This window comes from Semicossyphus pulcher, unplaced genomic scaffold (assembly GCF_022749685.1).
Source record: "Semicossyphus pulcher isolate SPU_LCO1_2020_fin unplaced genomic scaffold, fSemPul1.0.p SCAF_12, whole genome shotgun sequence".
In the NCBI taxonomy this organism is placed as follows: Eukaryota; Metazoa; Chordata; class Actinopteri; order Labriformes; family Labridae; genus Semicossyphus; species Semicossyphus pulcher.
In genome coordinates, this window is record NW_027211626.1 from 7,025,001 (window position 1) to 7,047,439 (window position 22,439).

General features: G+C 41.9%; 3 protein-coding genes across 3 annotated transcripts; 2 read left to right on the top strand and 1 right to left on the bottom strand.

Annotated features, from left to right (window-relative positions):
• The first annotated feature begins 2,425 nt into the window (after window positions 1-2,425).
• morn4 (MORN repeat containing 4) lies at window positions 2,426-6,716 on the top strand. The gene is made up of 5 exons (XM_069659283.1): window positions 2,426-2,484; window positions 3,599-3,672; window positions 5,556-5,670; window positions 6,369-6,478; window positions 6,568-6,716. The coding sequence occupies exons 2-5, from the start codon at window positions 3,606-3,608 to the stop codon at window positions 6,714-6,716; spliced, it is 441 nt and encodes a 146-aa protein (XP_069515384.1). The 5' UTR covers window positions 2,426-2,484; window positions 3,599-3,605.
• Window positions 6,717-10,918: 4,202 nt separating this feature from the next.
• ankrd2 (ankyrin repeat domain 2 (stretch responsive muscle)) lies at window positions 10,919-15,644 on the bottom strand. The gene is made up of 8 exons (XM_069659340.1): window positions 15,564-15,644; window positions 13,914-14,036; window positions 13,701-13,808; window positions 13,523-13,621; window positions 13,284-13,382; window positions 13,088-13,210; window positions 12,915-13,013; window positions 10,919-11,044 (listed from the first exon to the last, which is right to left on the bottom strand). Exons 1-8 carry the CDS (start codon window positions 15,642-15,644, stop codon window positions 10,919-10,921), a joined length of 858 nt encoding a protein of 285 aa, XP_069515441.1.
• A 1,454-nt stretch (window positions 15,645-17,098) lies between these two features.
• Window positions 17,099-22,436, top strand: st3gal7 (ST3 beta-galactoside alpha-2,3-sialyltransferase 7). The gene is made up of 7 exons (XM_069659160.1): window positions 17,099-17,277; window positions 17,365-17,491; window positions 17,561-17,898; window positions 19,725-19,911; window positions 20,060-20,200; window positions 20,637-20,786; window positions 20,867-22,436. Exons 1-7 carry the CDS (start codon window positions 17,099-17,101, stop codon window positions 20,951-20,953), a joined length of 1,209 nt encoding a protein of 402 aa, XP_069515261.1. The 3' UTR covers window positions 20,954-22,436.
• Window positions 22,437-22,439: the final 3 nt, after the last annotated feature.

Below are 22,439 nucleotides of genomic sequence, written 5' to 3' on the forward strand. Positions count from 1 at the left end.
TTTCTATCGTTCTTGTCTGGCGGGCACCCGCACAGCTCAGCACGGGAAGAGGAAGCGCTCTGCTATGTGAGCGCGCGCGCCGCTGTGTCGAGGAGGAAGTCACTCTACAAGGGAAATGCTCTAAAATTCATCGCCCATGGTCACAGAGATGACTTACCAAACCAAATAGTAACCCTAATTACATCGGCGAGCTAGTAAGAAAAGTATGGAATATACACATAAATGAAAAATCTATTACATGTAGACCAACCCTGTAAACAACCACACTGAACTACCTTTAAAAAGATAGATGATGTGGGCAATTTACATTAAAGCTCCTGTGAGGAGTTTTTTATCTGGTTATGAAACAGACTAAAATTAATTCTGATTACTCTATGCAACCTACAAATGCAAACCAGACCATCAGCGACAAGGTTGATTTTTTCTATTTATATTTTTAGTGCCTGAAAATGCTGGCAGGGGGCAGACGAAGCAATTAACTGCACGCTGCCTTTGTTTACATTTTCCAGGGCAGAAATTTAAAGTAATAGGCATATGTGACTGTTAAAGAAAGCAGGATGAGATATTTTTTTAAAACCCCCACTTAAGCATTTACAGGACAAAATCAGCAAAGAGATAAGAGGTACAGCTTTGTCCACAGGGGTCACCAAAATCAACACAAACAGAAAGTTCCTCACAGTAGCTTTAATATTCATTCTTTTTGCAGCATGTATCTCTTGTGACAGAGATTTCTCATTTAGTCTGTAGCTGTGGTCCATAAACTGGGCTTCACCAAGCACTGGCAAAGTGTGCCCTCAGGGACCGCAAAGGCTTACTATATGGCTTATAGTGTGTTAATCATTTTCATTGACTAAAATATAATTGTGAGGCCTTAAGGCAGATCCTGCATTGTTAACCAATACTTCTGGTATGTTTCCAGAGATGGCAATGTTAGCTCAACAATTTGGTTCAGACTGACATATCTGAACTACTTGCAATAGCATTTCTGTAGAGACATTTATAGTCCCTAGGAAGAAGCCTACAGACTCACACACTCACACACATGACCTTTCCTCTGGCACCACCAGCATGTTGTATTTTTTTGGCTTTTGGTTTGTTTGTAACTACTGGGCTGCCATGTATTTATATAGCCTACAGAAATGGTTCACAGAGGCTGAATCCCATAGACTTCACGATTCACTGAATTGCAACACCAGTAGGTCAAACTTCTCGTTTAGCCTGTGAAATATTCCAACGTTTACATTTAGGAGTATTGGTGCAAAAAGTGGTAAGGATACTAATGCTTTCCAGCCAATGTATCATACGGACCTTGCAACCCCCTTTCCACTAGGGCCAGTATTAGATTAACATGTTTGTTTTGTTTTTTAAATATCTCAACAACTCCTAAATAAACTGCAATTCAACAACTTAGTTGTGCTGATGCCTAACTTTGACTTTTTGGAACATACAGACACTCTCTGGTAGCTTTACCAATGACCAATGTTTTTAGCCTGCTTAGCCCCGGATCAGTGCTATCAGACAAGTATGCTATTTAAGACATGTGTTCAACTTAAGCTAATTGCAATTGGTTTTAGGAGGAAAAGCATAATGCTAATACACCTACCCTATAAAACGTTACACACTGCATACCTTTTGGTGGTTGTCTTAGGATTATGATAATATAAAGGTACTATACACTGTACTATACTAGGTGTTTCAAATCTTATCAATGTTATAATTACTAGTAAAGATGACATCTTCAGCCTATAGAGTCTGTACTATAATCAGTGTATGCACTAGATATTACACACAACATGAAACATACAGTTTAGTCAGCTTCAGGCCTCCCTATCTTGTCTAATGCTTCAAGAGGCTTCAGCAAAATGTCTTTCATAAATATGTCTGCCACAGTCTCTTAGCTGTAACACACAGACCAATCAGAGAAAGTTTTCAATGAGAGCCATCAGCAGTCATGCAATGAAACAGCGCGGCGGTCAGGCTGCAATGATGCTGTTGTAATGCTGCCTTTCGGGGCTGTCGGAATTAATTAATTCCTCAGCTGAGGCGCTTATAAACGTCAACACAAGAACCACACAGGACGCAAACAATTGATTGTAGAGAGGGAATATGTTTCAATAACAGTTCCTAAGGTTAACTTCAAGGGTGTTGGAGCATGTGAAGCAATAAAAGGATGTGACGTTAACAGTGAATTATATTGTAATTTTCCAAATAGCTAGCTTATTGTAAAACGGACGTTCCTCTCCAATTCTACAATAAAACAACAGTCACTATTAGGCTTTGTCCACAATTTTCTTTTTCTTGTGACCAAACTCGCACCTGAAGTCAACGCAAATGTCCTCTAGGCATTATAAACTCGGATGTTCGAGCATATGAGTTGTCCCTGAATGCGACATACGTTTCTCAGCCGGTGTTTTTATATTTTTACGCCCCTCCGGTCTTGTATTGTGGCTTCCATGCTTCGAAGACGCCAAACGTAGCGTACAGGTAAATATGGTAAATGATAAAACGTTAAAAGGTGTTGTCGCTTTTCGCTTGTACTTGTCTTACTATAGGTTACTGTCTGCTTAAATAGGCTTGTCATCACAGCGATAGCATATTCTGCAACATGTATGTAAAGGCTGCCCTGATCGAAACCTATTGACAGCCTAAGTTAGATATTTACAATAACGGCTGTTTCCGTCCTGGTGTGAGCTGATGAATTATTAATTCAGCGGCTGTCGGACGGGTGCAATTACACCTGACTGGCATTAGGTTTAAGGCAAGAGAGCTACTAAACAATAGTATGAAATGGTCACAATACCATACGGTCTATTATCTTATATTCGCATTAATATATCACGTTTTCTAGTCTTCCTCTGAAGCAGAAGGCGTTAATTCGCCCATTTTTGCTTTTTAATTTGGATTACGGCACCACATACATACACTGGACACACTTGATGTTTGAACAATTAAAGTTCATCTACAAGGACTTGCACTTGCAAAAAGGCTTTTCCTCACTACATTTATGACACTAATTTATTTACTGTCTGAAGACAGAATAATAAGCTCCAGCTATTTAACTGAAAGGTTTAAGTCCTGAATAATAACATTCACACTAGTTTATTAATAGTGTTGGGTATTGTAATTAAAGAAATTGAATTATGGTCGCATCAGGCTGTTTTTTCTTGAGCCTAATGGAGGGTTTTTCTTACTTAACCGATTTATCGGATCAAAGGTATCACCAGCTATGTTTGTCTGTATGTGTAAACACCACAAAAAGTATGAAATCACTGCCTTCTTTACCGTTGTACCAGGAACGCACCCAGCTGGACTTGAGAGGTAGAGATCGTTGCTTATCAACTGTAACAACACTCTATGTCACACAAAGACAGTTACTCCCTCTGTTTCATAGATGCAGGGGGTTTATAATCCCATTAGGGAAAATGTCCTCTTCACCTGCTCCCTCCACAGAGGTCAGAGGTCATGGCTAGATTAAGACAAGCATCTCCAAACTGAAAAAAACTTACAGATGCCAACTTCCAATCTTTGTTTGTAACATGAGTTGCTCGTCACCATACAAATGTGTTCTTAATCTGTGCTGTGTTTGTGTGGAGAACAGGGGTGACATGACTCTGACCAGAGGATCTTTCACCTACGCCAGTGGAGAAGAGTACCACGGCGAGTGGAAAGAAGGCAAGTCCTGTTTCTGAGTTTGTGTGCAAGTTTCAACAATTTAACTACAGAGATGAGACAAGCTTCAATGTGGTCCATCTGTCTTGTCTATATCTTGTAATCTTAATGTCCCACTGCGTTAGCTTGAAGACAAGGGAAAGGGAATAGTGAAACTTCCTGCCTACGTTTTTAGATTACTATTGTAATATTGTTAACTTTTAAGCACTGTCTCTTTTGCATTAACCTGTGCACTTTTATATTTTATATATTCACTTATATTTGAGTTGTTTTTTTCTATTTCTCTTAATTTTGTTCTGTATTTTTGGAGCTATCTGGCACTATAATTTCCAATGGGATTAATAAAGTTCTATCTTATCTTATCTGACAAAAACGGTTAATGCATTCAGTGTCTGTTACATGAAGTTTAGATGTTGGAAAAACAGACCCAAATATCTTTATTTCCATAAAATATTTATACTAATAGCTGCTCGTAAACTTTATTTTGGCGAGCCTCCTTTCCACGTGTTTTGCTTCTCAAAGGCAATAAACCTTTCCACACACACCTTTATATGCTATACTGATTTATACTGTATACTATGCTATAAATTACGGTAAGCTTGCAAAAAGATTTTCCGTACTTAACCACATCCTTATGTACACTTGCAGGTAAATTGGCACATGATTAACAAAGCTATTACTAAGGAGAGTGATAGTATGAAATAATGTTGCGTATTAGCTTCTGAGTACATCTTACATCATCATTCCTGTATAAGTGATGGTGTTTACAGGTCGCTTGGAAACTCCAGGTCTTACATAACAATCTTTTTTATATTTACATATAATAAAATTATATTATGGAGAAGGTATTAAGAACAAATAAAAGTCACATGTATCTCTCTCCTCGCATCTCTGTAGACGTGCAAACTAAAAAGTTAAATCCCTCTGTGAGGGGGGAAATGTCTCATCACCTTTTCACCTGTGGAAAAGATTATGAGGATGCTCACACCGCTTCAACTCTCTCCTACACACACATACAGCGATCCTAGTGACATGCAAGTTCAAGCTATTTAATCAAATCCCAATTAGCTAGCATTGGCAACCCATGACGGACAGAGCCAGATTTACCGGCTCAGGATTTGTCAAATCTTCTGGATTAGACTTTGGACCTGTTTGGGAAAGGCTTCAGTCAGCTGTTAGTAAGAAACCAAATTAGTCAGAAAACCTGGAACAAGACCATCCAGGGGATTTTATTCTGTCATGTCATTTGTGAAGATTTTTTGCTGCCTTTAGGTTAGCTGAAAAATGGTTTCAGTCCACCATTTTAACTGCTATAATCCTTTGCCCTTCAGAGGTAATTTCACCTACTTTCCAGTGTGGCAATTGCAGGTGTGAGTCCTCTGACATGATTACAGGCATCAGCAGTGGATCATAGGCTGCGAGGAAGGGAATGGGAGTTCACTCCTCGACTGTCTGGATCCTAAAGTAGAAATCCCTGCTAAAATATCTGCTGGATTAGAGTTCTGTAATTCCCACCGTGCAGGAGGCAGATGGGCCTCCTAATTCAGCGGTAAACCTTTAGCTGACAGCGAGGGGGGGTACTTAGAACTGAGTGCGTACTGACGCGTGACATATGTAGAAGCTGGAGAGTAACAAGTGAATATAAAACACTGAGCCGCATTGCAGGTTCAAATGTCATGCTTTTACAGTATGTTACATATTATTACTAAAGAAAAATCTATAAGAGGCTAAGTGGTCAAAAGATGCGCGATGAAAAGGATGTATGTAAATGTGTTTGGGCAGATGGTGTCAACATCTCCTGTCGAGGCCGTTGGACTAGGATTTGGCGGATTTTGTTTCCATCATCTGTTTGACGTTTGATCCTTTACTCACTGTGAACTCTCCAGGTCGGAGGCATGGCGTCGGTCAGCTCAAGTTTCAGGATGGAACCTGCTACACCGGCCAGTTTGAGAATGGACTCTTCCACGGCTCTGGTGTGCTGCTCTTTACAGATGGATCCAGGTGTGTGGGTATTCTGGATCTTACATATTATATATAAATATGGGGTATCTGTCCTGATCGATTGCACCGAGGCGTTTGGCAGCAGTCTTGATTGATATGTGCCTTCTTTAGGCGAGGAGAGTGATTGCTCTGAGGTAGAATAAAGGTGCTTTTTCGACCAAAAGTACCGGGAATTTATAGTTCCAGGAACTTCTCTTGAAGGAACATACGGTGCTTTTCGACAGAAGGAACTTTCCCCAGGAACTAGGAACCTTTTGAGGAACGTTTCGATTGCAGGAACCAGGGCGGGGCCTGTAGTGCTGTTTGTTCCTGATTGGTCGAGTACTCGCAGGGTTTTATTCTGCGAATAAATTTATTCTGCGTCCATCTGTCGTAGCAGCACGATGATAACAGTGAGCTTGCAGCTGTCTTTTAAACATGGCGGGTGAAATACCCGACAAATCGGACACAATCAGCTTCGCATGCCTCACCCTAAAAGTACTACCCCCCCCCAGAGCAGGGACCCTTCAGGGGGTAAATTAAATACCCCGGAGTTCCTCATAATATTCCTAGTTCCTGGGGAAAGTTCCTGCTGTTGATAAGCACCGTATGGACTGCCCTACATCTGCAATGTGGTCACTGGCAAGGGTTGCATTGCATTAGAGAAATGAGCATATGTGGTTACAGATGACATCATGCTCTCTTTTTCACCAAATTAGGTACGAAGGAGAATTTGCACACGGGAAGTTTCAAGGCACCGGAGTCTTCGGTCGATACGATGGCATGAAGTTTGAAGGAGAGTTCAAAGACGGACGTGTTGAGGGATATGGTGAGTTTTTTTTTTACCACACTGGCACAGTATTTTCCATCCGCATGTCAATCTCTCTCTCACATTGTGTTCTGTGTCTGTGCCTCCAGGGTTATTGACTTTCCCAGATGGAGCTCATGGTGTCCCACGAAATGAGGGCTTGTTTCAAAACCACAAGCTGCAGAAGAGAGAGAAGTGTCCGGGCGTGGTGCAGCGTGCGCAGGCTTCAGCCTCCAACGCCCGCACTCTGGCACTTTGACTTGGACTCTGGAGGAGATCCAGGGTTCCAGCACCTTCCAGGAGGACCTCAGGGATGCTTACCCCCATCCAGCTCTTCTCTCGGAGTCTTTCTCTATTTTTTTTTAACATCTTTCTATTTTTTCTTTTCCTTCCTAGAGTGCACATGCAATTTGACCAAACAAAGGCTTTCCGTAAGACTGACTTGAAATGCACAACACCATGAAGCACACCTTTTACTTCACAAGTCACGTAAACACCAAATGCTGCTGTTTTTTTCTCCTTGTTCTAATTCTCGTACTCATAAACAGTGTCTTAGTGTTTTCTCTTGTATAGTTAGCTTTCATTCATACAACATCTGAATATGGGAGACCTGTTTTTACCACGGCTGGTACCTTTTAAGAGGTCTATCTCTTCTGCATTAGGAAGAACAGTAAAGTAGGTCTGTTTGTCCAAGAGTTTAGCCGTTTACGAGATAAATGTGCTGCAGTCATTACAACAGAGTGATACTCAAAGGTACCCTGTTGAATTTTCAACCGGGTCCCTGTTTTGTTTTTAATCACGCACAGGCATGAGGATGCATGCGCACAAGCAAGCGTGTTGGTGACGTAATACACATTCTTGCAGAAGGTTTGGTGCTATTCCGTTGAAGGAGAGGAGGTGGAATAAGAAAGCTTGCAATGCTACAACAAAAAAAAAGGGCGTAGAAGAAGAATGCAAGCTAGAAAAATAGATTTAAACAATGCAAAATGTTTTAGGAGGATTTGTCTGTGATGTTTCAGGCGTCATAGGCCACACAGTATTTGCATTTTGATGATGAACAGTGAATGTTACATGAACGTTTTTCCTTTAAAAAAACGCTCCACAGGGCACCTTTAAAATCTCATCTCATTTAACATGTAACTTTTTACAGGAATGCATTTTTGTTGGTGTTTCTCTTTGTAGAGGGTCAGTATTCACATTTGCCTTAAAGATGTTTTGGTACCAGAGTGTAGTTCAAGGGTGTTCATCTGAAAAAAAGATCACGCACATCGCCCTCTCCTTGCCCTCTCCTCTGCATCATTTCCCCCTACGGTGTCTGTCAGCCTAATGAATTTGAGGTCTGTTTGAAGAGTGCCTTCACTCTGTGACACGTGTTGGTTGCTAAGCTGGTGCTGAATTCCAGCTCCCATCACTCACGAGTCCAGCAGCTTCAATAAAGTCCAATAAACCTCCTCTCTCCCAGTGGAAATCACTAGAGAGGAGATGTAACTCAGCTGGATTATTCCCATGTATAACCTGAAAGTAGTTGATGAATAATCCTAATTAAAAGCATCAAATTAGGGTTGTAGATCTTAATTGAGGCAGCTGAAGGAATAATTTATAAATCAGATATATATTTAACAGTATGTGATTTTTATGTGTGTTTTTCTGTGAGGTGTGTGTAAATGAATCGACTGTGTTTGTTCTGACCTTTCAAACTAATCGAGTGATATTTATTTGCTTGGTCAGGTGGAAAATTGTTGAGTTATTTAAGAGAGTGTGTTTGAGTGTTTTAAGAATTGTATATTATACAATTACAGCCAGTCGCAGTTATTCTGTGATTACAGAAGGTTTCAGCGTACTTGAATAGTTAACAGGCCTTACAAAGCATTTGTAGACGTGGCTTGTCGAGGGTTGCCTACGCAGAACTTCAACCAAAGACAATCAAAAGATATTATAGGTAAGAGGAGTTACATGTGTTACAGCTGAACATTAAAGGGTAAAATCAACATGGGATTAAAGTGATAATCTCGAAGATCTCAGTTTTGTTCTTGTTGGCGGCACCTGTGGTGATGAACGGTAACTGCGGTTGTAACTCGCTGACGGTCGCTTTCCTTTTTAGACTGTTTGCTTCATCTGAGCGTCGAATTTGTCTCTTTTTCTTTGGATTTTCACTTATTTTTGAAGTTGTATCTGTAGTCATCCATCTTTTTGTTTGTTCAGCCATAGTAGATTACTGTTTACTCGCAACACTTGCAGAGAAGCAGCCGCTTAGCTCCGCCTACCCTCTCTGGCAGACCAACCACTGCTGGGTGATGGAAAACGCGTCACTAACTGGGCGCTGCTTGTGATTTTTTCGCAAAAGTCGCCACAGACACCCAGTCTGTAATACTGCTTATGTGAAGGCTTTCATCAGTGGGCCATCGGCTTAACAAACATTTATTTACATGAAAATCTTCGAGATTATTACTTTAAGACTGAAACAAAACGATCAGAGATTCTGCTGTAAATATTCCTTAAATCTCCAGCCTAGATTATTGCAGGTAGTGATGTTCATTGTCGTTTTATCGTGGAGGGGAAAAAAATCAATACTTAATATTGTGGACCTACTATTGCTTGCTTTGAATACCCCCTTTGGTACCGCAGTGTGCTGCAAAGTGCAATCAGACAGATCGAAGGTAACATTAGACAGAAATTCAGACCACTGCATGCGTCTGCTCCTCTCTCTACGAGCACACAATGATACTTTAATGTTTGCTGTATGTGCAAAGAGTGTAACATCCTGTATTTCACATCATGTAATTGTATTTTTTGTCTCTGCCATGTCAGAGAAAATGCCTGCTCTAGCCTTCTTTACTTACACACCCTTGCCTGAGTGGAATTGAATTCACCAGAATCCCACATCCATTTCCAACTGGAAACAAACGGTGCTTTCAAAGCGTGCCTGTCCAGACTATCACCTGCCTGGAGAATATCATTGCCATGGTTACCTTTTTTTCTGTAACAATAGCATATTGCTTTGAGTGCTCTTAGAAAACTACCGCACAGTATCCTCTCATTCTCCTGGAATAGGTGTGAGTTTGTATCACATAGGTGGTAAACGGTTGACGTGTTTAATAAAAGACTTGTGTTGAAAAAGCGACGTTTTCCTTGGGTGTTGCAGCACTCGCACACACGACACAGTAGCTCATTTTTTAGAACATTTTTTCTGACGTTCAAAAGCTGAAATGTGCAACCTTTGAAGCTGCAGGAGGAAGTTTCACCATTTCAAGGATAAAAATGTGCCTCTGGTTTTTGGCTGCTGCACAGCGTGAAGCAGAAGCCTCCAGTTTTCCCATCCCCCCCTCCCTTTCTCGCTCTCCACCTCTCTGCAACAGCTCTGCACAAGAGCATACTGCGTGTAGTTCACATGGAATTGAAAATCACGGCACTAAAGCAGTAAAACATGTATGAGTCAAACCAATTTAAGAGGGGAGGCTTTTTCATTCTGATGCATGAGCCATATTGGAAGTACACTGTATCTGTGGGGGTCAGGTTGACACAGTAAATGACACTTTCACACAGTGGATGTAACCTTGTATTGTACATGTTATGTGCCTCCATGAGCGTCCCTGACAGTTACACCGCCTTTCTGGGAACAGGAAATAATGTGTGCTGCTGATAGTGTATCTGATGAGCTGTCTACAATGAACACACTTGTTTTAAACTGCTTTTCACAAGATGAACAAATACAGCAGAAGAAGAATGTGTGATGATACAGATTAATCGCTGTGTGCATAATGGTTAACTGTGTAAGAACAAGTATACTATAAGTAAGGGAGCAAGCTTTTGGTTTCCCTGGTGTGAACGCCCAACCTCCCTCAGGAACATTTGAGCCACTGATGGTAGAAGGAAAATATGCCCACTGAGCTCCCCTCGAATCCCTGACTTTAGCAGGGGGCATACCAGCCATCTCTGCTATCGTCAGCTGACGTCTCAAACACACTGCTACTGTGCGCTCCGGCCTTGTCTGTCGCCTCGATGTGAATTCAACACAGCTTCTGTACACCACTTTCTATTAATGTTATTCAACTTCCCAAGGCATGGCGAATCAGATATGAAACATCCATGAGGGCGCTCCGAGGAACATAAAGCTCTTCGGAAGCATAAAGCAGAAGTCAACGCTCAGAAAAAAATGCTCTTCAATATTAAGTTTTGTGTCCTTCTCATCTGTTTTTTGTCCGAGATAAGCAGATCATTTTGAATCTGTCGCATCCAAGCTGACATTTTCTAGTGTCAGAGGTCAAACTAATCTCAGGGGTTTAACAGCAATGCCCTGGAGAGGCAGATTGTTGAGCACATGTAGCCTATATATATAAATGCAGATATTCATATAAGCTGTACACAGACCTACAGTGGAATCACAGAATGGATTTTGAACCTGAGACAGATAGTCAGAGAAATTGACCTTATAAAAAATATACTGCTGAAGTTGAAGTTCAGTTACTCCGCTCTCGTGGGGCTTTCAGGCGGCACCAGTTCCACCTCCATCAGCTTGTCCAGTCTCTGCAGGGTCTCCATGATGTCAAACTGCCACTGTTTCACCTGCTGCACTGCTGTCACTCCCTCCTGCAACACAGTTCATACTGTCAGTTTGTTTGCACGTGTAAAGAGATTAAATATGAGCCCACAGGTATATGCAATCTACGGAAGCCCTTAGCGGACATACATTTTATTTACTCAGTGTTCCCGTTTTCACGAGATAACTGCTTGTTTTCTTGCGATAACGGGATAATTTTCCAGCGATCTCGAAAACAAAACAACAGGCTGGTCACTGCGATATTACAGACCACCACATGCCACGCTGCCATCGCCCACACTGATGAGCTCAGTTAAGCTGTTATCTGTGTTCGTTTTGTGCTTCTGCAGCTCTGGTACTCTGATACAAGTTATGATCATCCGATGTGACAGTGGTGCCGCATCGTTATCTCGTGATAAATAAGTCGAGCTCTCGAGAAAACGATCAGAAACTACATGTATGGATGCATGTCCGCTAAGGGCTTTCACAGCACTCAACAAGTATCATGTAAAGCAGCGGATCCCAAACTTTTTATGCAACGCACCCCTTCTACCTCAGACCGGGTTGATGTACCCCCAACCCCTGACACTAATAAAAAACGCAACATTTATAGGCACATTTAAGGCATCAAGTTTAATTCTGCACAAATAATCAAGATATTCAACAGATCACAACAATGCGCTCGTGCATTCGAAACTGAAACTACACTCCAACAAACAAGTCCTCACTTTAAAGAGCAAAGAAGATGAGTGAGTGCGAGCAGAAACGCACAGGCAGATCATGAGAGAAGATGCTGTCACATTTTCAGCCGCATTAAAGAAAAATTGAATCAAGTTTAAATTAAAATGACCAAACATAACATAGCAGTAACTTAAATGAGAACATCAGTAGCCTTATATGAATCAAACTGCAGTAGAGTTACACACGATCCATTTGAGGATTTCAAGTGAAAAATCCCACTTGGTGTAATTAATACAACATTACATTTTTCCTCACACGCATCCCCTAGAGGTAGCTCGCACACACCCCCGACTATGGGAATCCCTGATTTAAAGGATTAGTTCCACATTTAGGGAACAAGCTTGTTTGCTTTCTTGTCCATAGTTATCTGAAAAGATAGTATGTAATGTTCAATAAATGTTACAATTCTATCGCTCTTGTGGTATGCGTCTTAACAGTTCGGGTAGCAGGGCGCCGTTGGTTCGCCTCCCTTAGCATAAATACATGAAACACAGAGGGACTGCTTGCCTGTCTTTGTCTAAAGGCAACAAAGTCCTCCTGCAAAACCTCACTCATTAACATATTATATCCTCATTATTAAATCTCAGAAATCAGAGTTTAAAAGTGTCGCTTCGTCATTTTACGAGGAGTTATATCCCGGAGCACAGACTGCAGGACCAACCAACAAGTAGTCTCGTACAAAAAATCAGCAGATTATTGCTTGAATACTAAAAAAACAAGATTTCATATGTTTTAACTTTCACTGTTTCATTGTTTCCAGTAGCTGTAGCATCTACTAAACCAACAGGTATGAGAGGGGTATTGATCTTCAGATCTCAGTCTTGGGAAAGGAGTCGGATCTGAATGTAAGACATTAAAATCCTCTTTAAGCTACATCATCTCTGGATCTTAAAACATGAATCGAATTTATGTTAGCTTAAATGATGAAGGAGAGATCTCACTCATAGCTCGCTCACTCCCTGGGACACTGCGGGGACCTGGTTGAAATGCTGTGATCGCTTAATGTTTGTTTATTGTGGCTGTTTTGTATGTGCAAATTTACCACGGGCACTTTGAATATTTTGTTATTCAAAGTTATGACACTGTCAGTTTGTATATCTTTAAATAAATAAAACATTTAATAACAAAATAAATCATCTTTAAGCCGAACCAGATATGCAAAACAAGAAGAAAACTCACATGATTTTTTATTGTCGTGTCAGCGCCTGCGACTATAAGCAGCTTCACTATCTTGTATCTGTTGAGACGCACGGCGTCGTGCAGGGCTGTGTCCCCCTCCTGAGAGCAGAAAGAAAAAGTATTAATGACAGTTAGAGAGAGAGATGATGAACAAGACTTAAGATGCTTCCTACCCTGTCCCTGGAGTTGATTTTGGCACCACAGGACAGCAGGTACTCCACAATGGCGGTGTGGCCTGTTCTTGTGGCCACATGCAGAGGAGTGCTGTACAGCTGCAGTGTAAACATGGGCATACACTGTGACTGTGAATGCAAATAGCCACACATAAAGAACCAATTCATTCTAAAAAAAAAAAAAAAGCACATTCACCTTATCTCTAGCATTTAGGTCAGCCCCGTGGCTCTTCAGGGCTTTGACGACTCCCAGGCTGCCCCCCCTGCAGGCCCAGTGTAAGGCCCTGGATCCCAGCTGAAACACAGCAGCATGGCCGCGTCCTATTAATAGTGCTGACTTCAGGCCACTAGAGGCTTGAGCTTTAATGTGTGAAGATAATCTCCCCAAATCTCATCAACATCTTTACAAACAAGCAATGTGCCCGCACGTCTCACCTGATCTTTAAAGTTGATATCGGCTCCTTTCTCTAAAAGCATTTGGACGACTGCGGTGTGTCCCTGCAGAGACGCCCGGTGCAGTGCTGTCCTCTTCAGCTGGAAAATATAAATATATTATAAGTGGAAACAGCTTGTTGCAAATATGTCTGTTTACAGCAAAACAGGGAGAGAATACCTCATCATGGACGTTAGGACTCACACCCTCAGCGAGATACTTGTCTATCACATTCAGTATTCCTTGACTGGCTGCACTTATGAATTCTGCTGTGTCCTCGGGCCCTATCTGTCCACAAAGGAACACATATAGACACACAGAGGTACAGGAGAGAGACGGATATTTTATCTGTGTTGGGCACAAGAAGATAAGATGTGTGAAATTGAAGCTCACCGCAGGGATTTCCACAGAGACCCTGGGTGAGTATGTTTTCTTGATCTTCTTCCTTTTGCACAGCTCTGTGATACTCGCTCCTCCGTTCAGGTCCAACGAGATCCTCCTCACTGTCTCCTCTGCCTGTGAAATGACAGAAACAAGAGTATAGAGAACACATTTAAAAAACAGCAGATGAGAGAGAGGCAATAGTGGTTTGTAAAGCAGATCTGCCAAGTAGGCTAAGGGGTGTTGAGAGCAGGGAATGGTGGTGTTAATGTCAAAATAAATTCACAGCATAGTGCAAGCTGGGCTTGGCAACAACAAAAGTAATGTTCCCGATATACTGCCTTTCATATGCTGTTTATATTTCATCTGTAAATTTATTTTTCAGTGATAGAGTACAAATAAAAAGGTGAATCATAATTCAAATAAATATGAATCATAATCTGTGGTAAGTTAGACTCAACAGTCAGCTTTGACAGATTGTTTTGATAAACAAAGTTCACTGGTGGAGCAATAAGAAATACCATGTTTATGTTTCTAAAAGGCAAAGCATATAAACAGAAGCTTTTTCATTTTTTAAACTTCAAGCTAAATAAACTGGATTACTGAAACAAGTTGAATGTAACTCATCGCAGGACAAACAAGAAAATGATCCAACTGCAATCTCATATCTAGCAATGTGCAGGCATGCTCTTGATTTGCATGTCTTTCAGTGTATTTGCAAATGGATGTTGAAGTAGGCTGACAGACATTTGCTCTTCATGTTTGGGGCTTAACTTCAATACCAGGACATAAAAGTTTATTAGAGCACATGTCTTCAGTTGGAACACTAATTCACAATTCATCAGATGCTTTTAGGTTTGCTGTTGTGGTAACAGCAGGCTTAGATATTATGAGTCCAATGGGTATCCTTCCAGGAGCCACAGATATGCAATCTCAGATCATTTGACGACGATTTAGCCTCTGGGGACAACGGGGAACATGCCGGGGCGTGTAGCCAGCGGTTAGCGATAAACGGCTTCCGGTTTTCTCGTGATTTACTTTAATTAACGGGTCTTACCTTTGCCGAAATTTCAACATCATGATGCAGATTGGTAAAAAGTAAAAATGCAAGCTTTGTCAGGTCTGTCCTCAAGAGGAGGAGTAAACTACTTGCTCGTTTGTGGAACGGAGGTCGGAACGATCATTTCTGATGCATTCAAGGAAGTCGGGAAATCTGAACGCTGAATGGCTTTCATGACACAACGTCAAGGAATTTATCTGAAGTTGAATTTTAGATCTAGAAAATATTGTTAGCTGAACTAACATTTAGATGTCAGTTTATAGAGATTAAAAAGAAGGTAAATCATTGTCAGATAGCTGCTGATGGGAGCCGGGATGCCATTATGGCGCATTACTTTCCGCCCGCTTTTGCTCTCACACGGACTGTTTTTCCTGAATACTCTGCAGCCTGCTGATACGTGATTGGTCAATATTACTTGCAAGCATAGAACAAAGGAAACCGGAACATTTGACATCCCTGAAATCTATGTCCCTGCCTACAGATTTGATATTTCTGTGTCGAATCTGTATGGAGATTAATAGATAGCCTACCTATAATACAAGCTACTGTGATATGAATGGAAAATCCTCACAAATGTCTCAGGCAACATCCCTTTCACCTACCTGAGGCTTCTTCTCTGTTCCTGTTTTACAGTCCATCACGTTGGCCGCCCACTCTTCAGCCTCTTCCCTCTCTGTTTGCATAAAGTGGACAAAGATACAAAAGGAAAAAAAGACAACGGTAGAGAAAAGTTTGAGCAGCTAAATCCTCCGAACATAAACCACCAGTCTGGAGGAAAGTAAAGGAAAAGTAGCGTAAAACTCGGCTGACTGAGCGTCACTTTATACAGAAGTGCTGCAACCCCCGTGGCTTCATGGCCGGAATGCCGGGTTCATGGTGGGACATTGTGTTGCTCCAACAAACAGGTGTGTGTGCACTTTGGTGCGTGTGTGTGAGTGCATGTATGTTTGCGTGTTCTTGCCAGCAATACACTCCCCCTCTGTCTTTCCCTCTACCTCTTTTTCCTTCTCTGTCATTCACACACACACACATTCATATACAAGTACATTGAAACCTTCAAGCCTTTTCCATGTCGTGCCCTGCCCGTAAGCTGAGGGTAAATTCATTCCACCAGCTCCTGGTTGTATTCACTCCTGTTGCTGCAACAGTGTAAACTTCTTTTACAGGGGTACAACCCTCACACACACACACTGATTTGGAGGATTATGTTACTTAGAGAGGATCTGTTTGAACGCACAACAACAATCAGTGCCTGAGCAGCCTCGGCTATGGTAATTTTAGCCATTTTATAGGTATATCAGACTACACACACATACGCACAAAATGTGCTGTGTTGGAGAAGCTACTTTGAGAGCATTCAAAGGTTTCCTCAAATGGTTTGATGAACTCACTCATCAGGTTTTACAGAGTACTTGGATACATGAAGTGTATTACTCACTCAAATAACACATCATTCAAAACGCATAATTATTGCACAAGAATTGACACAGTTAAGTTATTTTCCCAAGTTAATTGGTGTCCTAATTTTTTTTAAAATAAACTTAAATGAACCATAAATCGTTTCTGTGCATGCGACAGACATTTAAAGTCTCATCCCATGTTTCTGTTTGTTTCCCTTCACGCTCTGGTTTTGTAGACACGGCCTCTCCCTTGCTGTCATTTGCATGCAGTCTTTTTTTTGCATGGACTCTTGGTCAAACAGACTTTCATTTAACAGGTACACCTGCCAGAGTGTGACAGAGGGATGTGTTAATGGTTAACCTGCGCTATTGACGGAAGAGGCAGAGTTCAGAGGAGTGGGAAGCAGCAGCAGCCATTTTAGCTGCACAGAAAACACACACACACTCTTTGATGCTTTCTCCTGAGGCATGGAGCACACGCTAACAGACAGCTAACTATCAGCTCTACCAGTGTGGATGTGAGTATTCATGTTTGTGTAAATTAAATTCATGCTCTTCTTGCTGCTTTAGTGGGTAGAAACATTGTTTGTTGACATTTGTTTGTGAAATAGGTTACATGGTACTCCTGCTCTAAAAATGCTTTCATGTTGTTATAAAGAAAGTTTGTCTTTACTGTAGAAAGCAGCTTTTTGCGTCTTAAAAACCACTTAGATTATAGTCAGTTAGTTGAGTAACAAATGTGTAATCCAGGTGGAAGTACAGGCACCATGGTGACGATGACTCATTTGAGTGTTGAGGACCCAGACGATGGCTCTCCTCTGCTGCCTGAGGCTGCGGAGGCTGAAACACCAACGCCTGTCTTTCACAGGCAGCGAAGGGTCACGAAGACTGACTCCAAGGATTTTTTTCTCAGCAGGTACATCTCTGCAGGCGCTGTTTTTATTCTGTGGATCTTATTTAATGGTACAAAGCAAGCTCTGATGTCTTTTTCTCTGCTGTGCAGGCGGGAGAACCTTGCCTTCAGTCTGGTGCTGCTAATCGGATGCTACTCTGCTATTCTGATTCCTGCATACCTTCCCTTGGATAAGGTGGACGATCTAAGCGATGACTACGGAAATCCCAAAGATCTGGTATGGATACACATCTTAACAATCATTTTCAATCACTACTTCACTCTTACCAAGCGTCTCTCTCCTCAGGGCTTATTCAACCGGTCAGCGTCCCTGCTGTCAGGCCCCTGTCAGCCTCAATGGTGTCTGAACCACCTCAAGCCCCTGTCCTACTCTGCAGGCCTCCTGGACATCCCCGTGTTTGTGCAGCAGGACAGGCCTGTGTCCAAGGATCTGTCCCCTCCTCTGGGGCTGCAGGGCAGCGAGGAGTATCTGGCTCTGGCTCTGGCCTCTCTGCCTCAGCCTGGCCTTCCTCCATCGCTGAGGAGAGAGGGCAGCTGCAGGCGCTGTGTGGTGGTGGGAAGTGGAGGGGTTCTTCATGGGAGCCATCTTGGATCACATATAGATCAGTATGACATAATTATCAGGTACATGTGCTCATGACAGACCCACTTTGCACTTTTGCATTTTTAAACCTGGGACCTATTTTATATGTTTAGATGTGAAAATAACTCGTACATTCACAACATTTTGGAGTAGTTCAGTAGATTGTTACAGCCAGCTGCCAAGACATGGCTGAAATGGCTATAATGTAATCCTTTGGGGCAATTAAGATTATTACTGTGTCTTTAAAAAAGTTTAAAAAATACAAAATTTAAATGACCCCCACAGTTTTTAAGTGGAAAATAAGCTCTGCTCAAAGGGAAAGTCTGGCTTTGAGATCTTGTGCTGAGGAGGATCAATGCCTCATCTCCATTTTCTAAATCATCTAAATATTCAGTCATGACTTTAGCTACAAATTCTTCAAGTTTCAAGTTTTCACCACCCTCTTCCTGCAAAAGACCTCCTCACCACCAGAATTTAAAGCGACACTTCCACTTCAGTGAGAGTTTACTTACTGGTTAAAGACCCCCTCCAGTGTTTAACCTTGTAAACATCTCCATGTGGTGTTCTTCATGTGCTACAAGACATATCAGGGACAACATAAGCAGTCATCTCCATGGCTGGGCCTGTCTGCTTATAAACTGCAGATGTAGCTGAGTATGCTATCAGGACTTACGGAAAACCAGCAGCATATGTGTCTGAAAGATTACTGATTCCTCCTGCCCACGCCGGCCCCAGTCCACCCAGCCACACCTTCTTACCAGGAGTATGTGTGTTCACAACCTGCAATGAGCAACGGAAATGTGAAAGCTCCACTTGGATTTCATCTTTGGGCCTTTTGAATCCGAACATTTATTCTAAGGACTTCATTTAAAGCCCCCCTCCAGTGAAAGTCAAGTGTTTAACCTTGTAAACATCTCCATGTGGTGTTTGTCATGTGCTACAAGACATATCAGGGACAACATCAGCAGTCATCTCCATGGCTGGGCCTGTCTGCTTTTAAACTGCAGTGTACCAAGGACAGGCTGAACAACACGTTTTCAGATTGGCAGGTTTGAGACGTCACAAACCTAAGGAGCCAATCCCGTTAATGGACGGGGTGACGCTATGCATATCATTATGTGTAACCTATGGCAACCACTTCGGCGATGAGCGAGCCAGCTGTAACCGTCATTGTAATGTTTGCAAACTCACTACTGACTACTAACGTTAACGTTGCTACTACTAATTACTACATTTCAAGCTAGCTAAGTTTCAGCAAGTCGCCACTAAACGACGGCAGAGACGTGTTTTGTTTTCGGTTGTAGTTTAACGAAAGGAGAAATGTAGCACATAGTGGGCGGGGACGATGCAGATTCAGGAAGTTTTAATGAGGGAGAAGGAGGAGATTTTTACAAGGTAACTAAACGTGTTTTGCAGAAAAAAAATATCAGATATTATTTATTATTTGAAGCAGAGCATTTTATATGTCTTAAAACATGACTGGAGCTGCTCTTTAAACACTGTTAGGATGCTTCCTGTGATGTTGTCAGACACTTAGAAGAACAATCTGCCTGTCAGCGAAACAAGCACTTTAGTGGACTTATCTTTCTTGCCTGTAATTGCCCCAAAGGATCACATGGTAGCCATTACATCCATCAGCTGTCAATCTACCGGAGTAACTCCAAACATTTTTAAACCTTATAGTAATTTATTTATCTAAACATATAAAAATAGGGCCCAGGTTGAAAAATATAGGAGTTCCCCTTTAATATGTTCTGACAGATTATTTCCACTGCAGCCAACGAGGTTAAGGTAAAAGGCATAAAGAAATAAACAAAATCAACATGATACAATCAAATAATATATATATTATCATCCCTGTCACCAGGCTGAATAATGCTCCCGTCCTTGGCTTTGAAAGAGATGCTGGCTCCTGCACCACCATCCGCCTGCTGTACCCAGAAGGAGCGCCTCACTCTGCAGACGAGTACAAAAACACCACCATGGTTGCTCTTGTGGTCTTTAAGAGCCTGGACCTGGCCTGGCTCACTTCTGTCATCACCAAGCAGCCTCTGGTAAGCCTGCAGCACAGCAGTCATTGCACACAGAGATGGTGTATTACATAAGCCATGAGCGTGTCATCACAGCAAGTCATGCAGCAAACGCTGCTATCACATCATCACACTCACTGCCTCGCATGCTCTACACCTCCGGTTTTAATAGAGCTTCTGGTCCAAACTGTGGTTCTGGAGGGAGGTGGTGGACGATATTCCCCTGAGAGCAGAGAACTTCAGGATCCTCCACCCGGAGATTATGCACAAGACGGGACAAGTCTTACAGAAATATGCTCTCAAACAGGGACATGTGAGTTCTGGCATAGCATACATATTGTATTTTAAAACCTTTTTGTGATACACCCAGTTTGCTGCTCATGCTTTATTGTATTCAGTCATGCACAGAAGAAAAAAGAAAATCCTAGAACAATGGCACATCTGCGGAGCGTAACATGTTCTGAATAATAAATGCCTGGCTCAAATGTGTATTGACTTTTTTATAAGCCGCAGATTTAAGGGAGTGAATGATGAGCAAACAACCTTCAGTTCAAAAGGTTAACATGCTCATTCGTTAAGTCTGTTTGTTTTACACAAAAACACAAGGTGTGGTAAACCCCTACCGCCACAATGATACTACTAACCGTGCACTATTATCAGGGATTCTTCCTCTTATGTTGGATAGCTAGTCGTTGGTGCTAAAAGTGGTTGAATAAATACATTAAAGAACATTTTCTCGCTTCAATTAGATGGTGCCGACGCTCGGTGCCAGTGCGGTGGTGATGGCTCTGCAGCTGTGTGACCAGGTGAGCCTGGCAGGGTTCGGGTACGACATGCAGCACCCGGAGGCCCGGCTCCACTACTACGAGGCCATTCACATGGACGCAATGAAGGCTCAAGTAGGCTAAGATCGATTACACAAGCGTCATGTTTTGACCGCTGGGATTTATTCATGACTAATGACATTATCACCATGCAGGTGGTGCATGACGTCAGCGCTGAGAAACTCTTCTTGAGGGACCTGGTGGCTGCAGGAGCTGTGACGGACCTGACAGGAGCTCTGTGAGTCAGCAGCGCAGAGGCTGATAATGTGCCGAGCTCGACATACACTCCTCCCTCTAACTGTGAGACTCATGCAATCCTCCATGACTGTGGATAACTGAGCCCTGCTGGAAGAGTCCTGCACAGCATGGACTGACCTTTTTGTACTCCAGGGTTGACTGAAAAGGTTAGACAAGCTTATGATTGTAGAAACCGAACCAATTAAATTCCATAAACATGTTTCATCTCCGGCTGTTGGACGGAAATTCCATGAATGAATAAATGTACAGTCTGTAATGTTTCCAGGGATGGACAGTAACTAAGTAAATGTACTTGAGTATCTGTACTTTACTTGAGTTTTATTTTTTTGTGGAAACTTCTGACATTTACTCCGCTACATTAGAAAGACAAATATCGTACTTTTGACTCCACGACATTTCTATAAGCATTCTCGTTGCTCGCTACTTTTGCTCTGAAGTCGGCTGATGAATTTTCTTTTCTTTTCTAAAATCCGAAACTGTGTTCGTGTATTTCTGCGTGTAGTTTGTCTAAGTGGTGTTGCCATACCTGTACCTTGCTCGTCTCCATGGTTGAATGTAGAGCAAACGACACTCAGATCAGGCAGCTCATTTAGCGGTGGTAATGATGGCTACAGCTGCCATTTTCCCTGGTCATCAGGTATTTTTGGTTGTTCCTATTATTGTTCCTATTGTTTTGGAGCTGCAAATATGGAAATCTGTGGCTTGTGAATTTAAAAATGTAAATAATGTTTTCTAAATAAACATAACGTAGCAGAATGTACCCATGTATTCCCCATGTATAGAATACTTAAAGATTCAATCTCGAAGATTTCAGTTTCATTCTCTCTGGCGCCTCTTATGGCGATAAACAGTAATTGTGGGAGTACACTTCCCAGTTTAACCAGACGTCCACAGTTGGCTCCGGTTGTAACTCTTGATTTTCCTCGCTGACGGTCGCTTTCCTTTTTAGACTGTTTGCCTTCATCTGAGCGTCGAGTTTGTTTCTTTTTCTTTGGTTTTTCACTTCTTGTTGAAGTTGTATCTGTAGTCATCCATCTTTTCTTTCTTTGTTCAGCCATAGTAGATTACTGTTTACTCGCAACACTTGCAGAGACCGGAAAAGCAGCGGCTTAGCTCCGCCTACCCTCTCTGACAGACCAACCACTGCTGGCTGATGGAAAACACGTCACTAACTGGGCACCACTTGTGATTTTTTTCCACAGAAGTCGCCACAGACACCCAGTCTGTAATACTTCAAAGGCTTTCATCAGTGGGCCATCGGCTCAGTCACCATTCTGTTACTTCATTTGGTGAAAGATAGTAAATGAAAATCTAAAAAATTATTACTTTAAGTATTTTTAAAAGCAAGTACTCCAGTACTTTAACTCATGTAATAATTTGACTCTTGTAGTATCAACAGTATGTTTTGACTCAAGTAATGAAGTTGTGTACTTTGTCCACCACTGGTTATTTCAAATCTGTGTAAAATGA

Bases quoted from the DNA above. Each gene is read 5' to 3' on its own strand.
- morn4 (XM_069659283.1), top strand. From the start codon at position 3,606: ATGACTCTGACCAGAGGATCTTTCACCTACGCCAGTGGAGAAGAGTAC. The intron at 3,673-5,555 runs GCAAGTCCTGTT...TGAACTCTCCAG, and splicing joins CCACGGCGAGTGGAAAGAAG to GTCGGAGGCATGGCGTCGGT. The intron at 6,479-6,567 runs GTGAGTTTTTTT...CTGTGCCTCCAG, and splicing joins CGGACGTGTTGAGGGATATG to GGTTATTGACTTTCCCAGAT.
- ankrd2 (XM_069659340.1), bottom strand. From the start codon at position 15,644: ATGCAAACAGAGAGGGAAGAGGCTGAAGAGTGGGCGGCCAACGTGATG. The intron at 13,809-13,913 runs GTGAGCTTCAAT...CTTTGTGGACAG, and splicing joins TCTCTGTGGAAATCCCTGCG to ATAGGGCCCGAGGACACAGC. The intron at 13,211-13,283 runs GTGAATGTGCTT...TCACAGTCACAG, and splicing joins ACCTAAATGCTAGAGATAAG to TGTATGCCCATGTTTACACT.
- st3gal7 (XM_069659160.1), top strand. From the start codon at position 17,099: ATGTGTAATCCAGGTGGAAGTACAGGCACCATGGTGACGATGACTCAT. The intron at 17,278-17,364 runs GTACATCTCTGC...TCTGCTGTGCAG, and splicing joins AAGGATTTTTTTCTCAGCAG to GCGGGAGAACCTTGCCTTCA. The intron at 17,492-17,560 runs GTATGGATACAC...CTCTCTCCTCAG, and splicing joins ACGGAAATCCCAAAGATCTG to GGCTTATTCAACCGGTCAGC.